Source organism: Pezoporus wallicus, unplaced genomic scaffold (assembly GCF_028554395.1).
Source record: "Pezoporus wallicus isolate ANWC-B61680 ecotype Strahan unplaced genomic scaffold, APGP_CSIRO_Pwel_v1 scaffold_7107, whole genome shotgun sequence".
Taxonomy (NCBI): domain Eukaryota; kingdom Metazoa; phylum Chordata; class Aves; order Psittaciformes; family Psittacidae; genus Pezoporus; species Pezoporus wallicus.
In genome coordinates, this window is record NW_026642114.1 from 3,539,354 (window position 1) to 3,558,721 (window position 19,368).

The window sequence follows — 19,368 nt, forward strand, 5'->3', positions numbered from 1 at the left end:
TTATACAAGCAGGGTTCAACTAAGGCACTACTGATACAAATGAGTTAGCTTGTGTATTTCTACGCATGTGTAGTTACAGTATCATTCAAATAATGCATCTACCACCTCCACACTGTGTTTAATAAAAGGTTAGTTCAACTTCAAGCATGTTCTAGAACTTTTCTTGAATTTCAGGAGGACCCATAAAAACTTGTTAGCAGGAATGCCAATAAAAACCAGAAGCAGTAGTAAGTGGACAGCTCTGGAGTACAGATAGAAAATTACTTTGTTGGTATGAAACCAGCCCTGTGAGTTGCGAAAGACTGTACGTTTCACTGTTCCTTGCCCAAGTCTTGTACTCTGAGGACCTCCTAAGCAGGAAACAATGACAAAATAATGACAAAACATAATGACCCCAGGTCACGTTTGTAAGAAGAGACGAGGTTATACAACCTTATATAGCAGCAGTAAACCAAAAAGAGCCTTCCAAAATAAACAGCAACTTTTCAGAAGAAGGCAGCAGACACATTCCTGTAGACATGGAGCATTACGAGATACGTGTAAAGAATGCTACTAATTTTTCCATAGTATCTATCAAGGCTAATTGTCAGCAACATCTCAGCTCAGCTAGAAGAATGTTGCAAGTTGCATTTAAATCTGCTTTAAAGACTCTGCAATTCTAGAAACCAGTATTATAAATGTTTAAGATGGCAAGTAAGCAGCTTTGAGGTTTAGGCTTTAATTGTTCACTCTTGAGTCCTAACCCAAAAGAACTTTCACAAAGAACAGAGCACAACATCAGGGAACTAACGCCAGGGCTGGTTTTGATACACATAATACTACTTTATTCCATTGTTTCAACTTTCTTACATCTTTAAAAAATGTACAGGGGTTCAGAACCACCTCAACAGAACAAAGGACACATAATTAAGGGAGATCTAGAGTCAAACCACAAGCAGGCGTGCAACCGTGGTTAGCTTCCATTACAAAAAGTAATAGGCACAATCTTTACATATGCATTTTGGTGAAAGAAGGAATAATAGTGCAGTGTTAAAAAGCACCAATAATCAATAATTGGGCCTTTTCTAAATGCCAATAACCATCTAAGAAAATTTACATTTGGTTCAAAATAATAATTTTCATATTTTATTGATTGACATGCATCTGAACCCCTGACAGTTTATTACACAAACCTATTCTGCACCCCTGCAAAATAAAAAAAGATTTCATCAGTGGACCTGAAAATCAGTTCAGTACAAAAGGAAATACTGAAGCTTTTTTCCCTGTATTTAATACTAAACTGCCTAGTTCACCTCCTCCAAGAACACTTGCCTAAGAAACAGCTATTCAACGACTGCATGGAAGTTATTTCTCTGAAAGTAATATTTTAATCCTGTAGCATTGACCTATTCCATGTGCTACAAAAACATTAGGCACAGACCACAGTTTATGTTTTCTCTTAAAAAATAGTATGTGCAAGCTAGGTTCACACAACAGACTTGACAGCTACAACAGTAAGCTATTTAAATTTCCCGAAGAAGAGAGTTTTAATTTTCTAAGCAGTGAAGCACACTGCTGTGCACAATTATCATATCTGCATTAGGATTATTTCTGTAGCCAATAAAGGAAAAGCTTTAGTACACCCTAAAGGACACTACATCGATACTGTGAACTAATTTAACAGGATCAAGAGAATGAAAGACTGAAGTCGTTGTACATGGGCAGCTGCAATTACTCAGCCAGCCATGAAAGGCTGGCCTTTTGCAGGAGGAATGGTTTGAAACTCAGTTTACCTCATGCCCTCAAACTAAACCACTAGGAAGCGATGGAATCTAGGGATGAACAGCATGGAAAAAAAGGGGAAATGAGAGGGAGAGCTTCTGTGAAAGTCGTACCAAAATGTGCCATTTTATCCTAAAGCGTTGTGCCCAGTACAGGTTTTATGACTGCAGACTGTTTGTACAACTGAAAATTCTACAAGATGTAAGCAGAGATAGAGCTGATTATTAATCTGCAGTATCTACTATAGTCCTCAGGTATATTATTTACGGTTAGCCACTTACTGTGTTGTTGATTTTTTCCTCTTAAATATATTTAAATTCAGAAGGCTACAGTATATTCTGACACAAAGACAGTAAGACAACTTTTCTACAAGGGGAAAAATATAAGGTAGTGCCTAACTTATTTTATGAGGAATCTCCTCTGATGTGGTAGTTATTTCATGCCCTTTGGAAGATTTTTATTTCTGACTTTCTTCATCATCTCTGTCAAATTGATGCCCTCACAATTTCACAAGAACTATATTCAAGTTTAGTGACCCCTCTTACAGCAGCCTTTTCCTTTTCCACAATTACTTCCAAACTCATTCTAGCATCATAGCAAGCTATTCAAGTAAACATTCATCTTCTAGCAAATTTCCAGATACAGCAAATACTATCAAAACTCTGCATTTGATCACGTGTCAGTTTTCTTTAAATGGAACAGGAATTAGCCCGTTTTCTTGGTTTAGGGTCCCGTACATCCCTGTCTTTTAAACACATACAAGATGAACATATTGTCTCTGATAGTCTCCGCAGTCCCAGCCTGAAAACGCTGTTGGAGAGGCTATATATCACACAGTTGCAGAAACTATTGCTTATAGCAAGCCATGTTGTTAAGAAGGAAAGTGCTGGGTTTTCGAACACCCTAGAGCTCTCAAGCAGAAAGTATATGATGTAAGGGAGCCACAGCACGTAGAACACACTGGTTATCCGAAACAAAACCATGGCATAGCGGCGATCGGGGCTGTGCCCAGTCTCCCCAGCAGCATCCACTTCATGGCTGGGAAATCGAGCTCTCCGATCGTTTATCTCTTTGGTGTGCTGCCGGCAAATTTTAAAGATGTGGAAATATGTGAAACATATGACAAAGGCAGCAGGAGCGTACAGTAAGCACACGATAAAGCCAGTAAAATAGGCATTAGTTAGCCAGGAGGTAGCACACCATTCAAAAATATCTCCATGGTAACCAGGTTTTCCCCAACCAAAAAAGGAAGGCAAGAAGATCAGACAAGAGTATATCCAGATCAAGACGATGCAGATTCTCAAGCGACAAGGTGTGACCAGTTGATTATAGGAGAGAGGCTTTGTTATAGCGAGATAGCGATCCACACTGATGCAAGCAAGACATGCCATAGATACGCTTTTTAGCACAGAGATGATATATCCAAAAACTTGACAAGTCAAGGACTCGTGGACACCTGTCGAGTAGTGGAGCAGTGACAAAGTAGGAACCAAGCAGCTAACTCCAACAAAGAGATCAGCATAGGCCATGGTCTGAATAAAATAGCTGGTGGTATAATGATGCAGAAGTGGAGCACAGTGAAAAACAAATATCACAGTTAAGTTACCCGCAATAATTAAAAATGTTAGCAAGACAATAACAACTGTCTCAAGGATACAGATGTCAACTGCATTGTAGTGACCAAATCCAAGAGGGCAGGAGAGATGCTCAGATATGTTCATAATACTACTGCTCATATTCAGAGTCCTCCATTCAATCCATCGGGACTGGTTCATGTTTTGTGACTGGGGAACACTGCAATCTGAGCCTTAATGAGCAGATGACCTGCTTAACAGCAGCTAAACTCTGCTTCAGCTTCTCAGGATCTCTCTTTGTAGACACTGCCAGTGCTTACATTTGAGAGGATTACAGTCCCATAGCTGTTGATGCCTCCTCAGCATCAGCGCATCACCTCTGGCACACCTTAGCTTTAAGGAAAGAAAAAAAGAAAGAAAGAAAGAAAAAGAAAGGGAAAAAAGCCAAACCAAAACAAACAAACAAACAAAACAAAACAAAAAAAACAACAACCAAAACAAAACCCAAAAAAAAAAAAAAAGCCAGAAAGAGAAAGGCCACTGATCAGCTCCTCCAGTGCTCTTGACCAATTTTTAGCAAACACAAGGCACTTCTAAAACAAACAGGTACTCTGAAATATGGAAATAAAAACTGACAAAAGAGATACATTCATTTCCTGGGGAAGGAGTGGGGTAATCTCTGACTGCCTATTTTCCTGAGAAAGTCATTTACTTTGGAATATAATGGGGTGAGGGAGAGAAAGGGAAGGAGGAACCTCAGTAGAGCTCTGGTTTCCTGGACCAGCAGTTACTGAACATAATCTTTTCTATGTCTCAATTTAAATCGCAGACTTACTGGAGAATAAAGAAAAAAGTTCATTCTCTAACACTGTCTTGTCTGTCTCCGTTCAGGAGATGGTACTCCATCTTATCCACAGCATTCATTAGAAAGATAAGGAAAACATTTTTGGCAAGGTTAATTCCAATAGACTCACTACTGTTTCGGTATGTATAATGAATTTTATTTGGAGAGAGATGGGTGGGGGACAAGGCAGATTTGTCCTCGGACTCCCAAGAAAGAAAACATACATCTTACATACAATGAGGAAGATCGTGTTCTAGTCATTTAAAAATTAAAATAATTTAAGAATAGAATTTAGAGACTTATGTCAATATTCACAATTCCTTCAAACAGTTTTATTCCATTACTATTATTAATGCCAGAAGCATAATGCAAGGTCCCCACAGACAAAATAAATCCTCTTGAATTTAATTTCAGAAATGGTAATTTAAAATACTCGTCTTCAGAAACTCTGCCATATCTGCTACCGTGGATCAGTACCCAGGAGTTCATAGGTGTATCCCCGATATTGCTCACCTCTGTAGCAACACCTGAATCATTTCACAAACCCCCATACAATGAGAACAGAAACTTCCATCTGCATTCTGCTGTGAAGCTAATGAAATGCTGATTTGACTAGAAAAGCTGCCATTATTTACTGCTCCATTATTCTGTTATTCAGCTTCATCTTCTTAGGGCTTTAAGGTTTCTATATTTATTAGATGATCAGCATAATAAATACCTGCTTAAAAAGAAAAAGTTCTTCTAATTGCAGGACATTACCTTGTTCATTTTATTCGCAATTATGGAAAAAGCAAACATTAAAAGAAAGCATCTTCTTCCTGTGTTCAGCTTTAAGTAAATGCTGGATTAGTTCAGGAATCATTAGGCAGGTAATTAACTGTATACAATCTTGTAGTTGGAAAGGCCCCTAAAACGTTAAAGCCATTTTTAATCCTAGAGTTCCTGAGACTAGAAGACTGGCAGTGAAAATTAATGAATCCACATAAAATGTTCTCCAAGGTCATTCAGCTATTATGCTGGCATTTGCTTTAAGTCTCTTTAAAAGTACCAGAATCTCTCTGATGTTTTTGATAGTCCTTGCCGTGTCTTCAGGAGGAATTTCAGATACTAGAAGAGAAAAAATTTCAATTCTGTTGCAGCAGTTTGAGAGAAAGTATTCCTTTTGGAGTTAATTTCCTGTCGTGCACCGCCACACTGTACAGAAAGTCCTTCTGATTTTATAACATCCCAGAATATTTCCGGCTATTCATTCCCTTTGTCTAAAAGCAACAGAGCATACATAAAATTACTACTTTCTCTATTTTTCTCTTAAAGCAATATAGCAATCTTTCTCACCTACACGCATCCTTATCAGCCGCTATGATGAACTGCTTGACAGGGGAGTCCTAGTTACTGTGCTGCGGCTAGAGCTTCTGCCGCTAGTTCTCTCCTTCCCCTTTGAAATGATTGCTTGCACCTGAGTCCGCTCCTCCTCTTCTCCCCCCCTAAGCCGATGCAGCCGAGCCGGGCGCTGGAAAGGTGACTGCCTCCGGCCCCCCCGCCGCGCAGCCAATGGCCGCGCCGCGCCGCTGTCACTAGGTAACGGCGGCCGGGCCGGGCCGGCGGCGCCCCCCGCAGCGCAGCGGGGGAACGGCACTGCACGGCGCGGGTACCGCCAAGCCCGGCCCCGGCCGGCAGCCGCGGGGCTGCTCCGAGTGCCCAGCGCTCCTCCGGCGGGAAAAGGCTGCAGCACGGCCGCGGGGACCTCCGGCGAGAAGCCGGTGCTCGTCCCGCCAACCCCCGTAGAGCCGGCAGTCAGGTGCCTTCGGGATGTGTGCGCGGTGCCAGTTCCCACCTCTGGCGATCTGCTCCTACACAGTGCTGAGCGCCAGGTCAGCGCGGGGAACCGCACCGAAAGCTAGTAATTCAACAACGTTCCAAGTCCACAGGATATATATCCCAAACGCAAGCGTTTAAGTCAGGCCCACCCAACTCGTCTTTTATAGAGACAGACAGACAGACAGATAGAAATATTTAACTTTAGAAACCCCCAGCATCGCCTAAGTAAAAACGTTTAGTAGAAGTTATTCTCAGATGACCAATTTCACAATGCATCTTTTGTACATTGCCTGCAAATGTTTAGCTTGGTGAAATATTTTCCGTGGTTCAACACAAACTTCCTTCTCTTCCTTAAAAGACAAAAATTACCATCCCCTAAAAATCAGTTATTTTCATATTTAAGGCAGATTTATTTTAAAGCTCATCTGCAACTCGTTTCAATACAGCTTTTTAATTGATTCAACTGACTGCAAAAAATCAGCTTAAATACAAATACTTCCGAGTAACATACTATTTCTCAAAACACAGACTTTTAAACGCAATTAACTGATCTCTCTATTCATGCAAATGGATGCTGTTATTCCCTGATTAAGGACTTGGAACTTTTGTTTACTTCATGCTTCCTAAATATAAAACCAGTAACAGAAGTACAACTACCAGAGTTATCGTACATAGAAAGTCCATACATCCTTAGACACAGACAGAATCAAATTTAAATACCAAAACATCAACCATTAAACAGTATTTTGGGCTATAGATCAGGAAAAGATGTTTTAAGAATGGTATCGGAAGCTTTAGCGAACTAAGTCATTAGAAACCACACTGATTTAAATTCTTTTAGTTCCAAGGCACACCAACAGGCAAAATTTAGTAAGCTGCTCCTGGGTTAACACCTTGTATCTCGAGTATAGCCTGGAGCAAATATTCAAGGCTGCGTGACAAGTCTGTGAAAATGTGAAGCAGCACAAAGTGCAGCAGTGTAAGAGTGGTTCGCAATAACAGTGTGTGATAATTCCAGATTCTTCTACTGAAGGATTTAAGAAAAAATTAAAATCATTCCAATACCTCACAACTGTAAATGGCTGCGATATCAGATTTAATGACTAAATTTAGCCCTTGCGTACAGCTTTAAGCCAAAGCCATCCATACCATGGGGGGAACAATAGGAAGCAGTTTTTATTCCTCTTTCCCACTCCTCTTGTGGGGGAGAAGCAGAACAAACAACGGTGTGCACAGGCATGGCAGCAACCAGCACTTCTCCATCTCTTCTATGGGTCCGTTCATGCTTGGCACCAGAGCCATAAAGGGCCAAAACATATTAAAATAGATGTCGGAAAGCCTCAAAGACAAAAGGGCATGCAAGATAAGCAAAGGTAAAGCCTACAATTCAGTGGAACACACAAACTATCTGCTCAGTGCATCCTCCTTGATACAAATTTGTATACTGTTAACTAATAAAGCTTCCAAATGTAACAGTACCCATAGAGTCACCTTACTCTCAGGTGAGACCCAGCTGAGGTATAAAACCACAGTGCCTATCCCTGTGTGCACAGAGTACTGAGCTCAGACAGCAAGCACTCAGATCAGTCAAACATTTCAGGTCATGTATAAGAAATCTGGATACTGCTGAGCAGGTAAGAGGTAACAAGCATCAACGGCAACCTCTGCTGGCTGGTTTTCAATGCAGTTAAAATACTTCCCTTTCATAAATTATAATTAAAGGGACAAAGTGATTCAAAAGTAAGGGAGTTAGATTGATTTCTTTGTGAAAATACAAGCAGGCTTCCTCCACCAGCAAAAGCCAAAAAAACAAACAAAAACCAACCAAACAAACAAACAAAAACAAACAAACAAACAAAAAAAAAAAAAGCAAAACAAAAAGCCCAGTGGCTTTATCACCTCAGCTCCTCTGGGACCCTGGCTCCCTGTGACAATTCCTAAGCAGCCGCAGCGCAAACTGCAACAGACTGACTGCACTCACACGTACTGTATTTGACGTATAGTTGGAGGCAAGTGAAAATTAAAGCAGAAATCAGCTAGTCCTGGCAAAACTATGCAGTTACAGACAGAATTCTACCAGATGTGACAATACTGGATTTTGTATCAGAGGCAACACATAAAAAAAGCTATATAAGAAAAGTTTTCTACCTGTAGATTAGGGACACTTTAGGGACCCTGGCCCAGTTTTAAACAAAATGTGCTTCAGGGTTTTTTTTTTGTTTGTTTTGTTTTTAACTTGCATATAAAGAAAAGGAAGTGAGAAAGACAAAACAGTTATACTGGAAGAATTTAATGGCTGTCACCAAGGCAGTATTTTACATGGTGCACAAATTCCATAGCTGGTTATGTCCAGCCAAAGGACTGAGCACTCTTCAAGCTGACTAGAAGGAGCAATTCCACACCTTCTTTATAAATTACATCAGCCAGAAACAACAGAAGTTACCATCCAAAACAGAAGATTCACAGCATCTGATCCTGCTGAAAACAGAGATCTGGTAGGAGCCTGAGCTTTGCATATGAAAAAAAAAAAAAAGCAAGCCTGTGAAAACAGTGGCTATGGTGTATGACCCTGTAAAGAAATAAGATAAAGCTTCTCAGACAGAAAGAAAAAATATACAGAAGTAGACTTAGAAGCTTCAAGCAAGAAAACAACCCATTACTCATTTTTTTTCTATTCAGAAAAGAATAGGAATATTTGTTTCCTAAATCTTCGTTTGTAAGGCAACAGGACTGATGAGAAGCAATTCCCATAATGCACAAAAACGCATCTAAGTTGCACCACTCATTCCTAGTTCAAAGTCTTTCAGGACTCTCTTTGTTAAAGTATTGGGTGGATTAACTGGATAACAATAGTTTCTGTAAAATCTTTTTAAAAGACACTGATTAGAGCCGGGAGATGTAACTGAGTATGGGATGAGGAAAATAACAGTTATTTACTTAGATGCAGACCTGCATGACTGTTGATACACATACCAGGTCTTTGTCTTTTCTTCTGCCCAACTCCCCCCCTCCTTTTTTTTTTCTTCAAGTATTATTTCTTTTTATCCACTTTCTTCTTAGCCTATAGAACTTCAGGTTGCTCTATCTTAACTACCTCTGGCATTTACTTGTCCACCACATCATATGGACACCCTGGACTGTTTTTTATACCTCCAGAAAAATTCTATTCTATGAAGCCTGCAGCTTGTAGTGCAGCTTAAAAAGGGAGAGGAGTTAGAAAAAAAAAAAACAGTAGTTCCCTTAAAAATCATATGTGTGTGTGTACATGGTTGTTTTTTTACATCAGACTAGTGTTTGAAGTTGCTCTCTGAAGACATGCCGATGCTGTATTTAAGGCAGAAATAAGTTTTGTTATTTTGAATATACAGACTCTTCCTGAAATCCACCCAATCCAGCTGCCTATTTAAAAAACTACCATGAAGAGCTGTAGCTTTCAAAGAATGTGCAGGAACTTTTCACCCGAGTACAGGCACATGGTACACATATATACATATAAAAACATTTTTCCTCAAAACAATCTTTGACTTTTTAAATACTTTACACTGGAAGGCACCTCTAGGTATCATTTGTCCCAATGGCCTGCAGGATAAGTTCAAAGTCAGGTCCAACACCAAGTTTATGCCAAGCTGCACTGGGTCGTATATCCACCTGAGTTGCAAACATCTCCAAGAATGAAGTTTTCACAGCTTGTATGGGCCCCAACTTTAACCACTCTCAGTGTGATTCCCAGTACCAGCTCAGAAGTTTTCTTGCTGCAGTTTGTCTTCATCCTCATCAAGACTAAACACACTTGGGCCAGTGGTTAAATACCCAAAGTGTTAGTTCTCAAAGAAACATTATCCTGTAGAAAGTTTAAACCCATGAAATATTTATGCATTTAATAAATATTAAACAAGTTTGAGTGAAGTGCTACAGTCTCCCTTTAAGCATTAGCACCTATGATCTTGTGTATTAGATGCCTTCCTGGACTTTACAATAAAGAACATTTTTCTTCAGAAGGAGCTTCCCTTAAGTTTACATTGATGCTACTGTGACTAACAGAATTCACTTTACAAGCTCATTTTCAAGCAACAAATACCACCTAACTTCTGTACCTGAGATCAACAGCGATAAAACACCACGCAATAAGCTGTCTATCAAGTAGTAGATTTACTTCAGGGAAATGCTGTGAAGTCTAATGAATAGTGATAATTTTTCAGGAATTAAACCTAGAATTTGCTTTAAGCAAACAGCACTTAAGCTACAGAAGGAATGCAATTTACTAACTGACTACACATGACAAGAAAAGCTCTAAAATGAATTGGACGCTGGAAAAAGTATCTTAGGATGGTATGAAAAGCAAAAACATTAAACTCATGCCCTTGGTTTCATGCATCTGGAAAACTAATTCACCTGCTATTAAACCAGCAGAACTAGCACCAGTTAAAAAAAGAAAAAAAAACAAGGATACTGGCAAAAGACTACAGGCTTACTACCTACCACAGCTCCAGGCACCCCAGTGGAAGGCCCTGTTACTTGCATCGCTTTCCCTTCAGCTCCTGCTTTTCATTAGGTGACTCATGTTTAGTTTGAAGTTTGTGAAAGTTTACTGACAGGCTAAAAGAACATGCATTTTGTTCAAAATTGCCCCTCTGCATGTCAAGTACCGTAACAAACCCATGTTCTTTCTGTTCATGCAGCTGTCCTAACATAAAACACAGCCTCCACGCGTGGAAGTACACTGGTGAACAAAAATGAACTATCTGTTACTTACACTGCTTTCAAGAGACTATTAAAATTTTCACCTGTTAAATCACAGGACAAAAGGTAGCAATGAAGTGAACTGTAAATGAGGAAATACAGAAATGTACAGAACAGTGAACAGTGCAGGTAGTATTACCCTTTCCTTTTCCAGCAGGAATTATTTCTCGTATTTTAAAATAATATTTAAAAGATTATTGTAATACTGCAATCATTTAAACTTTTTAGGGGCATGTTTTGATATAATTGTGGTTTTACTAATACTTTTGTCTATGTCAATCCAGGAATTACATTCCACAGATATTGGTATTCTGAAAGCATATCACAGCTGGGCACCAAAGTGTATGCTCGAAAGGATTCCAGCTGACTTGGCAGAAGCATAAGCTCAGTCAGTATTAGCAGTAATTCCATTTCAGCAGAGCTAGAATAAGAGACTTTAAGGCTATTAAAGGAAAAAAAAACCACCCAAATACTGTGATCACCTACTTTGATTTTTTTACATACTGAGAGCCAAAGAGTTCTCTTAAACTACTGCCTGACCTTTTAAAATGCAACCAATTTTGATATAATGAGTTCAAATGATGAATAATTTATTGTAGCCTTGATAAGGAAGCCAACTTCTACGGCCCCTTCAAAAAGCAACTACTAAGACATGAACACAAGGATCAAAACCACATACCTCTGTCAGGCTTTCAAAATAACAAATTTGGATATACCAAAGAACAAAGTTGAAGTGCATGCAGATGTAACTTTCATTCTTCATTGCCTTTTAAATACAATAACAGTTGCACCCAGTATTATTTATTTAATCCTCCCAAGAGCATCACCCAAATCATTCCTCAGAACTCAGCTCCAAGGCCACATACCCATGAACTACTGTATGATCAACACTGCATGCTCTTCCATACCCTTCTTCATCTCAGTACCTTACTTCTGAAATCACAACAGCAAACCTGTATGACAAAACCTCCCTGCCATAACCTTTGGTAACTCACTTTTAAGCTGTGCTGAAAGCTACAAGACAGAAAGCATCTGTGTGTATAATTCACCATCTTCCCAGAAATCATTTTAAACCTTCAGAATTATTCACTTCAGTCTAATTCTCTTTTCTACATATAGTGAGCTGGCAGCTACCACTGTGTGACAAATTCATGGATTCATGTCTGAAACAGACTCAAATCCACATTTCATGGATGCATCTTAGATTAAATGGTCACAGAACATTCTCCCAGAACATCTAGTCTAATCTAGACAGGCTGGCAGGCAACACGTGCTTAGTCACATGGACGATTTCTTTTTTATTTGCATGTATAATCGGCGCATTCCACCCTAAACTTTTCCTTTAATAGATGTTTAAAAATAGTGCTTCCTCAAGGAGACAAGAGGTGGCTCAGAAAAACACTGAACAACTAGATCACTAAGGAAAAACAGTCACAGCTCCAACTGCTGGCTTAGACAAAAGATCAGTTAAGAACTAAAGATTCATTTGTTTTAGTGCCAGATCTACCCAGGTGCAGGAGGTACTGACCCCAAATTTAGACTAGTAAACCAAATCCACTATTGCTTGATGACAACAAAGATGAAAACAACTGGAATTGTAAATTTTAGAAGACTATTTTTAAACAAAGCGTTACTCAGTATTACTCTTCTACCACTTTTGTGAAGTAATGGAAAAGAGGAACATGGAAAGGAAATGGCATGAAAATTATTTATAAACTGAAGCATGGCACAATTTCTTTTTATGGATTTTAAGCTCAGCTTCATTTAGACCAAATTCTCCTCCCAGCTGGAACTGCTGAAGAGGTATCACTTACATTATCTTACAGCGTGGAGTCTACATCAGCACACAGTTGCATCAATAAGCATCTTTGAGAAAGGACCAGGAATAGCTTCTGACCAAGAGCAGTCTAGAGGGAACATTTTGTAAATCTTTTGCAACTGTTCATTTGCAGATGAAGTAGACTCCTGGCTAACTCACCAGCATGGAACCTGGCAATGACAGATGTTTATAAAATGCCACTGAAAGCAAGAATTTAAGATATTTTTTCCCCCCTCCATAGTTAAAAATTAGCCAATTAAAATTTATGAAATCATCTCTCATCTGTTAACTGTGTTTCAAGATTAATAACATGTACATACGTTCAACATCCAATAGCTAGCAAATTTTGTCTTACTTTGTATTAGATGAGAACATTCATATTTATAGCTAGAAACTGGCACATGTAAAATGTTATGTGAGCTAAGAAATTATCCTCTTTATTCAAAAAGAAATACCAAACCTGACATTATTGCCATCTCTAAGAAAAAAAAATGAAACTAAACAAACACTTTATCAGCACTAAAAATAAGTTAAAGATGTCATGTTTGAAATCTGCAAGTCTTTTCAGAAGGGAAACTATCAGGGAATAGAGAAGTCAAGTCTATAGATGAAGTGCCAACTTCTTTAGCCAGTATTAAATTTGCATGTAAACCTTTCCCCTCTGCTCCAAAATATGGCTTGAAGTTAAATGTCAATCTCTTCATTCATGTTATTTTTAAGACATATCACATGTAACTGCCCAATGCTAAGTGTATGAACACACTGAACTAAATACTGGCCTCTAACTAATAGATAATATGCCTGGGAAGGGCCACAGAGGAAGAAGTGGAAGCACCAGGTCCTACCTGCTATATTCACATAAGATGCTAGTAGCCTTGGCTTTTTATATGGCCACTAGAATTAATTTGGCTTGAAAAGGCACACACAGCATGTTTCCTGGACACCTTCTTCCCAGCATGTCTGTAATGTCTGCAATGTCTGCTGCAGGAACAAACTGAGCATAATTTGTTCTCATACTTCCAATGGAAGATAAAGAATGACATGACAAAAAATGGAGTTATTTGCTGCAAAACTTGAACAGTAATTTTAAAAGCAATCCTGCAATACGGAAAAAGAAAACGATCAGCCAAACAGAAAGGACAGCTTTCAATAGCATAAAGAAAAATGCTTCTTGCATCAGTAGCAGTTGCCCATACCTTATTTATAACCATTCCATATAATGAAATAAAGATACTGGAAATAACTTTCTAGCAGTTTCTAATACAGTAACCACAATACACAAAAAAGATATACCAACAGCGATTTTCTACAAAGGAAAGGCTCTATCAAGTGATTTGCATTCATTTTTCTGCATAAGTTATGAAAACACTATTCAAAAAATAGCAACAGAAATAGAATAAAGCTAGATTTAAAAAAAAAAAACAACAACAAAAAAAAAAACGAAAACAAAACTAACCATCAGTTTATGCTCTAACCAAAGGGCTCACAGGGGAAGAGATCTGCTACGCTCCCTTTGCCCTCCTCAAAGACTGTTCTTTATAAAACAAAGCAAAAAAAAAGTGAAGAAAAAAAAGTTACATTCAAAAAGCTGTATTTTATTGTTATGGCAACTGATGTGCTAAAAATAAAGAAATAAAGTTGTTATGGCAACTAGAATTTTAAAGACAGTCAAAAGTAGAATAATCAAACATTCTGCTGGCTTAAAATGTAAAGTCTATGACTCAATTTTCAAAAAAGACCTTCAGAGACAAATGGTGGTTGGAGTTTTTTTGGTTCTGCTTTGTAGATCACAATTAGTACAAGTTTCATAGAACTCACCAGTGTGTAAGAGAGGAAATCAAGGTGAACAGAAAAACAGTCATTTGAAGGCCTCACAATCAGTAGGAAGAAAAACACAACTTAAGCCACTTATTTGATGTCCTTGTGACCTTTCCCAGATCCACAAAATCCATCAGCTTATTATTAAAATAAACAGCAATAGGATAGTATTTACGTCAGTCATCACAAAGATCAGAAGATACCATATAACTGAAAGTTACTTCATGAATTTAAATTAAATACTGAAAAGTTAGGGAATACCTGTGGATGGATTTTTAGCAAAGAATGGCCATGTTCCCAAGTCAGCAAGTGCCTACGTGGAGCTCGACATGAATCCAGGATGAAGGAGGACATGGGTAAGGAAGCAAAAGTAACAGTGCAAGGAAGATAAGAAGAAACTGGAATGTGCTAAGATACAAAATAGTGAACTGTTAGCAACTTTTAAAGGTTAAGTTCCCATACGCTTATTTGATTAATTGCATAATAGCTGCTATGTGCTGCAAGAATATGCATCAAAGCATAATATACTCAGCTATTGTATATGTATCTAATTATACTACAGCAAGCTATTGTATATGTATCCAAATATAATACAGCGAGCTATTGTATATGTAGCCATAGTTGCTGTGTGCTACAAGAATATGTATCCAATTATAATACAGCAAGCTATTGTAAGCAGATGCAGACAACAGTATAAAAAGGATAGATGCTTTGTAATAAGCAGCTTTGGCCTGATCACATTGATCTCCAAGTCCATTTTTTCTGCAGCAAATACCAAAATTCACCTGTCTGAAGCAGCAGAGTTCTACCCCTTTATATGTATAGAATTTAAAAGACTATCATTACAAGATCCTAAGTTTCTGCTATATGCTTGATCATCATTACAGGGCTGTCTCCCACCCAACACTTTTCAGATTGTCAAAATTGCTGCTTTTATTTAAAAAATAATAAAACTGCACACACTGTGAAATGTTCCAAAGGCCACACTCAGGTAAGACTTAATCAATACTAAGCAAAGTATTTAATAGATACTATAGGGAATTACAGCTAGAAAGAGTAACTTACACTGGAAATACCTGCACTGGAACCACGGAAGTAGCAGGTACTAGCATTCCTGTGTAAGCTAATATTTTAACACAGTACGCGCCTTGTATTTTGTCTTCAGTGCAGTTAATCAAGGTTCCTACTAGCATTACTCATAACTTTTCTGACCCATATGACAAGTCTCTCAGTCCAGTCCATGAGAGCTTTCAGCATGCAGGAGTAGCATGGCCAAGAATACAGATCAAAGGCTCCTCCTTCACTTGTATTAAAGGGAAAAGAATGAGATTAACTCATTGCAGCACAAAAATTAAAGAGATGTACACTAGAAATCCAAACAACAGCCAAGGGTTAGGGTTAGCAAGGATAACACAGAGAAATTTAAGTATATTTTTGTAGTTTTACTTCCCCCGCCTCAGTATTAATCCTCAAGGCCAGATATACAATTCATTCCCTCTTAAGCATCACATGAAGCAATAGGTATTTCTAGAGAAGCAAATAATATAGAAAAATACATTAACTACTGCATCTGTGACAAAGTCACAAAGTAAACTCCATGTAAAACAGTCATTATACATAAATTTTCATCAATCAGGATAAGTCTTAGACACATAGCTATGAGGGCTTTAAACCAGTTTTAGAAATATTCTCATGTTAGGCTGAAGGAGCCAGGCTGCATATTTTCAAGGTTTGTTGCTGACTCAACCAGCTACTGAAGACAACAGACATGCGGTTCTGAGCTTTCTATGAAATGAATTTCCTCGTTGTATAATATTCTAAACTTAGTCAAGTGCACGGCTGCCTGAAATGTAAGTCTTTGAGTTCAAAGAAAAGGCGCAGCAGTACACCCCACTTAACAGACAACTACGTAAATCCATCGCTTGCATTCAGCATCCAGGGGTCACATTTCTTGCTATTATCAGGTACAGCCATTCTGGACTGAATATATATGCATACACAAGTATATGTAAAAGCATCCCAAAAGAATATTTATTCTAACATTTGCAGGCACATTCTAACCCTAACACGTTTCTACATTTTCTATTTTCCATTGAAGAAGAATGTAAGAGCAAGCACTTTCATAGGAAGGCAGAGGAAATCCTGGAAGGTGTAACAAAAAAGACTAAAAGTGTTTTTTGAAATTACACTTACAAATTCATGACAGGAAGATGGCATCATTCCAAAAGGTACTGCTAATTCCTTTGCCATAGAAGTAACAAGAAGCACAATCAACTGACTGCACTGTTACCAGGAATGCAGCCCTGGGGTAGAGGTTGGACTTGATGATCTTAAAGATTTTTTTCCAACTTAGTTGATGTTATGATTAACATAACTAAGGCTGTCTGAAGGCTGCCTCAAAAATGGCCTCAGCTGTCCATCCTGCCCTGTTCCATCTATATGCTCCCATCTCAAGCCTTACACCACACCAACTCAGCTACACAGCAAATCATCGAATCATAGCATAGTTAGGTTTGGAAAGGACCTTAAGATCATCTAGTTCCAACCCCCCTGCCATGGGCACTGACACCTCACACTAAACCGTATCACCCAAGGCTCTGTCCAACCCGGCCCTGAACACTGCCAGGGATGAAGCATTCACAACTTCCCTGGGCAACCCATTCCAGTGCCTCACCACCCTTAACAGTAAAGAACTTCCTCCTTATATCCAATCTAAACTTCCCCTGTTTAAGTTTAAACCCATTACCCCTTGTCCTATTACTACAGTCCCTAATGAAGAGTCCCTCCCTAGCATCCTTATAGGCCCCCTTCAGATACTGGAAGGCTGCTATGAGGTCTCCATGCAGCCTTTTCTTCTCCAGGCTGAACAGCCCCAACTTTCTCAGCCTGTCTTCATACGGGAGGTGCTCCAGTCCCCTGATTATCCTCATGGCCCTCCTCTGGACTTGTTCCAACAGTTCCATGTCCTTTTTATGTTGAGGACACCAGAACTGTACATAATACTCCAAGTGATGCTCTGAATCTCTTCTCTGACCAACCTGTAGCTGCGCCTGGGATTGCTCCAACCCAGGTGTAGCAATCAATTGATCTCATTGCTGTAACAGAAATGGGAGAAAAGAAGTTTTCTAAATAAAAAATCCACAAATTACTGTGATTAGCCATGCAATTGCTATACACAGTATACAGAAGAGATGGAACATGGAGTAAAAGAAACCTTGCCCAGCAAACACACAGCCTGGATGAGGCACAGCCTGAAACTGCACTCCCTGTATATGACAATTTAGCTTTAGATTCAGGCTGTGTATTGAACTACCAAGTCAAATAAAGGGTGCATTTTGAACTGACTGCGTTTGAGACAAACCAGTCATATGAATCTGGCTTTGTCATGTGCACCAAATGATTAAAAAAACATGCAGCTCCGGAGCATCAATATTCAACTGTCAGTTTAAAAAACAACTGATGAAAATACACAACATGAAAAAAAGCCTCTTAGTTGCCAAAATATTTGGGTATGTCCATAGAAACCTACATAAAAGATAATTATAAAGAGTACATGCACTACCACACTGCAATTGATCTCCTTTGGTTAGTTTACCTCAGCAGCTGCAAATTTGCTTGCTAATAGGGGAAATAACTTGTAATTAGTATGATCATACTCATCTCTACAAAGGGGAAAAAAAATAACAGCTAAAGGCTGTAAAGAAGATCTATAGCTTTCTCACCTCTTCTGAAGCGATTATTGTAAAATGTACTTAATACTACTTCAGCCCCTTAAAAGAATATCCCAGAGAACATATGAATAATATTGTTATTTGGTGGCTTTATCATAAAGAAGTTATACATAAATTAAGGTAGCAGAAGGTACCAGAATTCAGCCCTATATTAAATCCCAGTTTAAATTTAAGGGATATATTTATCACTTATGCATGCTTTAACTTTTCTACACATGCAACTCAAGCCTGTCTGTTTTTTTTTACTATTTCAATTATTGTATATTGCCCATTGGTAGCTGCGCAATGCTACAGTAAAACATGTTTTAATAAAATGTTGTCCACCAGTACTGTTGTTAACAAAGACTTTAAACACCAACTGTGATTCTTTGGAGAAATAAAAAAGATACAGCATGCGTTTTGATCCTTTGATTCTTAGTGTTCTTCTCTAAGTATTTAGAGCTCTCTGTTTAACTCTGAAAGCATCAAACATTAACATACTGAAACTGGCAACTCGTAGTCAGGAAATGGCAGTTTGCCCTCTTAAATGAACACATTTAAGATTTTTGGAACATCACCTTTCACAGAACAGTCACAAGAAATAGTCTTTATTTTAAAAAATTACTTCTGCATCTTTTTCTGTGTAACCAAATATAGGACCCCAGACTGGGCTTTTGAAGAAAGCAGTTCTTGATGGTTTAAAACACCCTTTCAAAATCACACAACTGAATCTACAAGGAAGTTGCCTTCAGCTTCAATTTAGACACAAACCATTCCAAAACACAAATTACAGCTAGTAATTCAGATTTTCAAGAGACAGAAATTTTTAGAGAAAGTCACTGCATTTGCATACGCATGCCACTTGCACATGCCAGCGTGGCAGCTCAACAACACTGTGACACACACATGGCCACTTTTATTTCAAAGTCAGACTCAGGCTGGCCTGAAATTCTTTTGAAGACCAACATTACTGTTTATTTATATGCACAATCACAGAAATTAGTTAGCCTTACAAACAAGATTTTGAAAATGCAATTACTCTGACTTCAAGTGCAGCCTTCTGATTTCCAGAATGTGGATGCTATACAGATAATGCCACCTAATTCTTCTCATGCTAACTGCTCCATTACAGTAACATACTGAACTGGGTGGTTTGTCTCCTCACCTTCAACAGCTCCAGCCTTTGAGTAATTCAGCCTCCTGAATGCCAGTTATGCAACACTTGCTTGAAGGCAGAGGGTGGTTAGGAAGAAGTAAATTTCAGATGAAAGAGTAATACCAAGA

At 38.6% G+C, this 19,368-nt stretch overlaps 2 protein-coding genes across 6 annotated transcripts in view; both read right to left on the reverse strand.

The window, feature by feature from the left end:
• The window catches only part of RABGAP1L (RAB GTPase activating protein 1 like), a 221,024-nt gene that overhangs the window by 154,465 nt on the left and 47,191 nt on the right, over window positions 1-19,368 (reverse strand). The gene's annotated exons all lie outside the window — the stretch shown is intronic.
• Window positions 799-6,746, reverse strand: GPR52 (G protein-coupled receptor 52). 2 transcript variants are annotated; one of them, XM_057427342.1, is made up of 3 exons: window positions 5,519-6,746; window positions 4,939-5,286; window positions 799-3,728 (listed from the first exon to the last, which is right to left on the reverse strand). In XM_057427342.1, the coding sequence occupies exon 3, from the start codon at window positions 3,534-3,536 to the stop codon at window positions 2,451-2,453; it is 1,086 nt and encodes a 361-aa protein (XP_057283325.1). In that variant the 5' UTR covers window positions 3,537-3,728; window positions 4,939-5,286; window positions 5,519-6,746; the 3' UTR covers window positions 799-2,450. The 2 variants fall into 2 exon arrangements, with proteins under 2 accessions (XP_057283325.1, XP_057283324.1); XM_057427341.1 differs by having other exon boundaries at window positions 4,939-5,438; window positions 5,519-6,745.

Bases quoted from the DNA above. Each gene is read 5' to 3' on its own strand.
- GPR52 (XM_057427342.1), bottom strand. From the start codon at position 3,536: ATGAACCAGTCCCGATGGATTGAATGGAGGACTCTGAATATGAGCAGT.